This window comes from Anarrhichthys ocellatus, unplaced genomic scaffold (genome assembly GCF_004355925.1).
Source record: "Anarrhichthys ocellatus isolate YVR2014 unplaced genomic scaffold, GSC_Weel_1.0 scaffold11, whole genome shotgun sequence".
NCBI classification, from domain to species: domain Eukaryota; kingdom Metazoa; phylum Chordata; class Actinopteri; order Perciformes; family Anarhichadidae; genus Anarrhichthys; species Anarrhichthys ocellatus.
The window spans coordinates 1,927,247-1,934,797 of record NW_022280041.1 but is presented as its reverse complement, the minus strand read 5'-3'; the positions used below and the strand labels follow the sequence as shown (position 1 = coordinate 1,934,797).

The following is a 7,551-nucleotide window of genomic DNA, read 5'->3' as shown; positions in this document are numbered from 1 at the left end:
ACACACACACACACACACACACACACACACACACACACACACACACACATCATTAAAGAAGAGGAAGGTAAGGGCAGCAGTGTCACCAGTGGCCTTACATCTGTGGTGGTTCTATTTAGTTATTCTTAATGCTTGTAATCTGTGCCACCGAGTTGGAATCAGATGAAATCATGCAGGTTCAGAAAGCCGTCCTCCACAAACAATGGCTAATCTCTGCTCTACTTTGTGTGTTTGAGCGTCTCACCAGCCAGGGCCAGTTGATGATCCTGTCCAGCCTCAGAGCGATGAAGATGAACTGGAGGATGTTAACTGAACACAACACCTCCAGCTGAGGAGAGGAAGAGTGAAGGCAAAAGTTCAGCGCTAACACCATCAATTTCTCTCAAATAATGTACCTTTCTACAGACAGGCAGGCAGACAGACTCCTTACCTCGAGGGAGCGGTCGTGTCTGAACCCCCAGACGCATGCTGCTACAGAGACGGGCGACACGAAGAAGAGCGGCATGAAGACGAGAAGCCAGAAGTAGTTTCCTCTCGCCACGCGGTCGCACACCAACACCTCGAACATCAGCAACAGGACATGGAGCCCCACAGCGATCAGCATGGCTTTGAACTCCACACACGTCTCCCCTTCAGCCCTGAGAGAGGACACACAGATAGAATCTGAACGTTCCTAGTGTGAGCCTAAGCAATCTATTTCATGAGCTGGACTCCTTGCAGTATTGCATTTATAGCAGCATGTGTAGCCTTAATGGCAGCGGTCCCATTAATACCTGACCACTAAGCCAGGTGTCCATACACGTGAGAGAGCCTACCTGTACTGGGGGTTGTGCGCCCAGACTCCAGTGCCGACAGAGGCCCCGATGATGACCAACAGCTTCCACAGCCATATTGGGGTGAACACAGCCCAGTAGCTCCACTGGATGACTCCATCCAGCCTCAAGGACAGCAGCACAGAGAAGAGCAGCAGACACGAGTAGATCAGGAACTTACTGCACACCGGCGACAGAGAGAAACACATTAGACAATGCAGAGACGATGGGATATGTGGAGTGCGTGTGTGAAGGGAAGCATGCAAATGGAAACTTGTTTTAATCAGTGTGCAAATAAGAGAAAAAGTAGGATAAGATTAAAAAGTCAAATGTCACAGGATGTGATGCTATCAGTCATGGGTGCTCAATAAAAGGAGATACGTATCTTTGGCTATATCTAAGAAAGGGGAATTTAGATTAAATAGACCATAGTAGGATGGCGATAGTATATGGAGAGTCAGAAACAGCTGGTACTGGTTATCCCTTACCCTTAAATAAGTCTAAGCCTGCAGCCATTGCTTTTGATGGCCTGTAAAGCTCATTAGGTCATAGGCTAGCTAACTGTATGTGCAACCTAAAATAAACTCGCTTTATTAAGTTCAACCTGATTCCTGGATGCATGAGTGAATAACTGACCAACGTTAGATATATATAAGTATTAACGTATGAAGTTAAGTAACGTTACTTGTAACAAACCTCTGGCGTTATCTTAGCTAGCGGGTTAGCCAGGCCTTGTTTAGCCAGCTAGCTACTTTAGCTACACAGTTAGCTACGGTGCTAGGTCGTAGCTTAGCTCAACGTACCTGGGATTGAAGTCCTGAAAGAGTCCTCTTAAATTCATGGTGTAAACAGGCTGGTTGACTGGCCAACATTAGCTCCCAGTGTCGTCAGCTGATTCACCGCCAAAGTTGAATGCTACGCATGGTAATGTCGGTGTTAGTTGAGGTTTTCTGGTTCGGCTTTATTACAGCTCATTGCGTGTATTTTCTTTTTTTTTTTAAACCCTCTGAAATCACGTGACTGTACTTGTTCGTCTGTTCAATGGCGGCTGGCAAACAACGATTTACCGCCACCAGCTGGTAAGGATTATGGCTCACAGCGGCTAGGTTTTTTTTTTACAATATTCGAAATAGACACTCATTTTGTGAGTTATTTTGTTAGAATATCGATCGAGGAAATGAAACCAAGTCCAACAACTGAGGGTACTTCTCAAGTCTCTTAATTGTCGTTTCCTCGCTCCTCGCTTGAACCGGAAGTTGTTTCTGCGCCGCCATATTGACGCCCGTCCCAAAGCTCTAATGTAGCTCTGAGGAGAGAGGATGGAGGATTGAGGATGGACCTCGGAGGAGCCATCAGCGAGGAACCACGAGAACAGACCTCCAGGAAGTCTTTTAACGGCCGACACGCCCCCTCACTGTTCATCAGTCATGTGATTGGACGCTGAGTTTAACACCAGAGTGAAGACTGATCACAGAATAAACTCTAGTTTATATTTAATTAGGTTTCTGATTCATCATCTGGTTTAAATAAATGTTCATTGTAGTCTGAACAACAAAACGACCACAAACAACTTTCTTCATTTATTAGAAAGATTTGTGTTTTCATGATCTGATGTTTCCCTCAATAACTTTTATTATGAATACAATTAAAGTCAGAGAGAGCTGAGAGACTAAACACTTTTTACATCATTCCTGAGTGTTTGATGAGTTTTATCATTTAAGAGAAACAATCATCATATTCTGCCACAGTCACAATTTCAAGACGTACAGACGCAAATAATTCATAAATAAGACGATCGCATTCCGCCGGTAGAAATGGATCCTGCGCTTATAAACAGAACACAGGACAGTTTAACAGACTACAGAGAGAAGCACCTCTATTTCCTAGTTCCTCTCTCCTTGCATGGTTTCCTCCGTGCATCCCTGGTGGGAGGGACTAAGACGCAAGGAAAGGACGCAAGTGAGGGAAACGGTGATGCAATTAATAAGAGACTTGAGAAGTACCCTGAATCACACACTCAACACCCATGGAGATTGTTGGGGAAAACGAAACTTCAACCAGTCAGATATTATGCAGATGTTCCCACTGATGTCTGAATGTAATGTACATTTCTATACAGGTTTCCACAGAAACTGATGAAGAGCGTCTGGGACAAAAAAACCCTCAGTTTCCATCAGTTCTGAATAACAAACATAATACATCTACTGTTCTGTAGCAGGAAATAATTCAGTGATTCTTCCTACAGGGTGCTTCCCCTGAGAGATTTAAAAAAAAATACACCAGAAGAGAAAACCTTATATGGAAAAAAAAGGTTTTGTTTTGTTTCTCACATTGGCATAATGACAAGATGAAGGGAAGTTAAAAAGGTAACATGCAGACAAAAATACTGTGATAGAGATAATATGGAGTTTTCACATCTATAATAAGGAAAGCTGAACAGACGATGTTCTCTTTTGATGCAGCAGATAAGCCTTTGAGGCTCACCATTGTTGCTCTTGATCAAAGTTTTGATCCCTCCCCCCAATATTCTCATCTGAACCTCATAAATGAGACATAACTGGAGCCTTAAGTGGACACTGTCTCATGTAAGTACAGGTCCTTTTCTGCAATCAAGTCCAACCAAACAGCTGCTATTATGCAATCGGTTACCAAGGGCTCAAAGACGACCTGCTCCATGGAGCAAATGACATGCTAATGTTTTATAAACCATAAAAATTGGGAACATGAGGTAGATGACATGGAAAATCAAATGCTGTAAAAGTCAGATAGTAGGTTAGCAGCTGGCGATATTGATTTTCCTTTGCTGTAACAGATGTACGAGTAAACATTGAGCTTCCGCACAAATGACGTAAACACACCTTCATCATTTGTAAATGTGCTTTCTTTGGTATCTTTGTCACTTAAACAGCTTTTCAGTGTGCCGATCCCTCATTGGATTGACTTTGAATATAAAACAAACTCCAAGTAACATGAAAGTGCAACAATCTTTACAGAAGATTTTAATATGCCTCGTGGAAAACATACATGAATCTACAGTATAATTCAGCTTTGAATCACTTTTGCAAGAAAACTACTCATGGTAGTGCTTTGACTACAATCACTGATGTGAGCAGTAACAATATCTGGTTCGGCGGTTTAATATGCCCACTATTATGCATCATCAATATTAAAAAAAAAAAAAAAAAGAAAAAGCTTTTCGGTTGCTAAACAAAACAAATAAAAGATCCACTTTGACTTTTTCAGTGACATGCATCTCTCAATAGCTGTTCAATTGCATTTAAACTTCAGACGAGAAAACCAGGTGTGCATTTAGGATCCAGATGGCCTCGGCCTGGGAAGTTCAAGGTATTCAAAAGACTTCGTTTCCAATGCAAATATATGTAAATGGTGATGAAATGCATCTTTGTGTCCACCAACTGAAAGTCACATGCAAAGCTATTTGGACATAAAACGACAACGAAGTTGAAGTTCAGCAAAAGATCCGTTTCAGTCCGAACGCAAATGAACCTCTCTGGTCTTCTTCCGCTTCCTTTCACATTATGAAAGCCTCCCTCCTGCAGATCCACCTTGTCCACTTGTGCCTGGATGGGTTGCTGGTTTGAATCCTTAAACTAATTGGCAATATCAAGGTGAGATAAGCTGGTAGTGCGCTAATCTCTGTGAGAGTCTACAAATGTTCCCTTGAGCAAGGCACCGAGACTGAAGAAGGTACCTTTAAAAGCTGGAGGGACAATAAAGAGTAAAAAAGGAAATTAATTAACCGTCTCTTATTTACATGTAGGAAGAAATTGTGTGTTTTGTTCGTCTTTATCAGCACTTGACCATTCGGGAAAAACAAATATATTCAAAAATTAAATACGTACTTTCGACACTTCTGTCTTGTGACTCCAACACCCAGGATCATGAAGAAGAAGCAGAAAACCACAACGATGGTCCACCTGCTCCGACCTGATAAACCACCTGACAGGAACAATGAGTGTGAAATGAAATATCAATGAGATAAAGTTACGCTACATACATGCACGCATCGTTTCTTCTACACTTTTGTGCGTGTGAAGGCAATTTGAATGCAGTGCAGGAATGGCGGACTCCGCCACTAACAATGAAAACTACTTTAAAGACAGGTAATTGCAAAACACAATACATTAACTGACTACTTAACCTTTTAACTGAAATGCAGTTGCACTTATTATAACTTCAAACATGAAACCTCTCTGCCAAACATAAAAAACAAAATGTTTCTGCTGACAAGGTTGAAAGGTTTACCGTTAACATCCATCTCTCCCTTCAGAACAAGAGTTTGGTTACTTGTGGGTTGCAGTGGCGTCTCTGTTGTCCAGGTTTTATAAGAGTTTGTTCCTGGAAAAAAAAGAAAAAGATTTGTCTAGACTTACATCACAATATTTAAAGGAGACAATAGTAGTTTGTTATAGAGCGACAGCAACGTAGGAAGTCGCTGACTAGATATTTCAGACTGTTCTCGTACAGCGTTCGTGAAACGAGAAGTCAACGTTGATTTATTTGTCACGTAACTTCCGTAAAGCCGATTCTGCGTTTATTTGAACCCAAACCACGATCTCTTTCTAAACCTAACCAAGTGGATCTGTTGCCTAAACCTAGCTACGTTGTTTCCTGTTAAGAAGGACGTTTATTTTGAAAAGACGTTCTGCGTGTAACGAGCGGAGATGGATAGGTGTTGCTGGAAAACACACGAAATATTTGGAGTAACTTTTTAGTAAGTCATCATACGGTTGTATCAGAACACGTTGTTCAGCCACTGATCATATAGGTTTAATATTTGTTGGCGCCTTCTTGACAAGATAAAATGTTAATATAGTAAATTAACTTTACTTTAAACAATATAATGAATCTTTAGTTGCAACTTTAATCTGGATCCTGAACGACATTTGAACAGATTAACTCACCAACGACAAGGCGAACAATTGAAGACTTTACTTGGCTCTCTAACTTCGGGATGAAACATCGGAATCTTCCCTCGTCAGAAAGCGTCACATTCGTGATCTTGAGCGATATGTTGCCTCGAGCCAGGCCGTCCTTGAACAGCGTCGTCCTGTTGACAAACGACGAGATCTTCATGTCCGGGATGTCTTTGGTGTTCCGGTAGAAATGCACGTACTTGACCCGGCTCAGCCGATCTTCGGGGTCCGGCTTGAGGTCGGGCCTCGACCACTCCACCGTCAGAGCCGTCACGTTGAGTGCCGGCTTCACGTGACACAGCAGGATGACGTCATCGCCAGGAGCAGCAACGATCGGCTGAACAGATCCGATCACCTGAGGCTGACCTGAGGAAACGGAGGAGAAATTAAAAACCTGCTGAAAAGCGAGTGAAGTCTGGAATCTTGTTGTATGTTGACGCTTAAATCATCTCCAGTGGTGTTTTCTCCACTATTACTTCCAAATAAGGCCATAAAGTCATACCAAGTTTCCAGAACTAACAACTTTAAAACAGTGTTGCTAAACAGAAAGCTTTCACGATACATCGACAGTGAAAAGAATCACCAGTTGTGCCCCCTCGCCTGATCTTTGTACCAGTTTTCACAGTAGTAACTCATAGTCCTCTTGTGCAGGTGTTTAATGACCTCTGTATATTGTGCATTAACTGTAGTTATGTCCTCTTTAATTCAAACGAAGGTTCAGAATAATTAATAAATATTCTGTGCAATATAATACAATCCAATTAAGCCAAACATTTTACTTTTATGATGCCTATAATGTTATTTTTGTTGACACTCAGAGGAGTTAATTATGTTTAGCATTGAGGTCATAGTTAGTTGTTTAGATATATTCACAGGCGTTTATAATAAACTTCATGATGGTAGTATGTATTATTTTTGTATTATCCTACTTCAGTTTATTGATACATATGTAGTCTACTGGAAAAGCACAGAGGATTTGCTCAAAAATAATCAGAATTTAAATTGTTACCAAAACAGAAAAACTACACATAACATCAGAATAACATGAAAATACTTAATTGTGACATATTTCCTTGTCTACCCGCGTGAATTGAAAAGATGAATTGATTTCCACGTTAAACGTTAATCGAGCTGGATGACAGTTTGCAGTCGTTGCTGTGGTAAGAATATGGCGCGAGTACATATTGAATGAGCTTACCTTCAACAGGTGTGAAGCTGAAAAGCAGCATGAGGACGAGGAGAGTGAAGCTTGAGATTAGAGGCGAGAGAGAAGCTGTGTAACTGAACTCCTCCACGTCCATTTAATGTAACTTAAGTCTCCTTTCACTGATCAGCAGACCCACAGAAGACTGAACTCCAGTGAAGCATCGCTGACTGTTATACAGACAAGGCCACCTATTCATTATGACTCACTGAAACCGTTCATTTGACTGCAGAAACTACAGGGAAAATGTAACATGCTGCATCCACGTGGCTCCAGGAGTCGCTTCCTTGTCTGGTGCTGAATGTTAGAGGAAAAGGTTTTCCACAGATCCCACTGAGAGAGTCGGGAGGGGGAGTGTCCAACACGCTAAAGAGCTGGTAGACCAGACCTGGGCATTGTACGGGACGTCAATGGGAAATTAGGAATAACTGTGAAACGATCTTCGTATAAAAACGACAAAGTTTATGCTTCTGAATTCTTCTCAGCGCCAAACAGAGAGCGATGTGTCGATGTGCAAATCTCTAGTCTGTGCAGGGTTACCATGCACATCATCATTTTATACCCGAACAGCCCACAGACGTCATTTTATACCCGAACA

The 7,551-nt window shown here is 41.7% G+C and overlaps 2 protein-coding genes across 2 annotated transcripts in view; both read right to left on the bottom strand.

The window, feature by feature from the left end:
• tmem185 (transmembrane protein 185) overlaps positions 1-2,077 on the bottom strand; it is a 4,904-nt gene extending 2,827 nt beyond the window's left edge. Inside the window, exons 1-4 of the mRNA XM_031851144.1 lie at positions 1,616-2,077; positions 816-992; positions 431-638; positions 245-328 (exon numbers count right to left, since the gene is read on the bottom strand). Of these exons, the coding sequence (XP_031707004.1) occupies positions 245-328; positions 431-638; positions 816-992; positions 1,616-1,653 (507 nt within the window). The 5' untranslated portion in view covers positions 1,654-2,077. The remainder of the gene's footprint in view (positions 1-244; positions 329-430; positions 639-815; positions 993-1,615) is intronic.
• Positions 2,078-3,802: 1,725 nt separating this feature from the next.
• On the bottom strand, positions 3,803-7,453 carry LOC116385563 (butyrophilin subfamily 3 member A2-like). The gene is made up of 5 exons (XM_031851147.1): positions 6,948-7,453; positions 5,738-6,115; positions 5,079-5,171; positions 4,676-4,772; positions 3,803-4,533 (listed from the first exon to the last, which is right to left on the bottom strand). The coding sequence occupies exons 1-5, from the start codon at positions 7,048-7,050 to the stop codon at positions 4,527-4,529; spliced, it is 678 nt and encodes a 225-aa protein (XP_031707007.1). The 5' UTR covers positions 7,051-7,453; the 3' UTR covers positions 3,803-4,526.
• Positions 7,454-7,551: the final 98 nt, after the last annotated feature.

Bases quoted from the DNA above. Each gene is read 5' to 3' on its own strand.
- LOC116385563 (XM_031851147.1), bottom strand. From the start codon at position 7,050: ATGGACGTGGAGGAGTTCAGTTACACAGCTTCTCTCTCGCCTCTAATC. The intron at 6,116-6,947 runs GTAAGCTCATTC...CCGTTTCCTCAG, and splicing joins CAGCTTCACACCTGTTGAAG to GTCAGCCTCAGGTGATCGGA. The intron at 4,773-5,078 runs GTAAACCTTTCA...TGTTCCTGTCAG, and splicing joins GGGAGAGATGGATGTTAACG to GTGGTTTATCAGGTCGGAGC.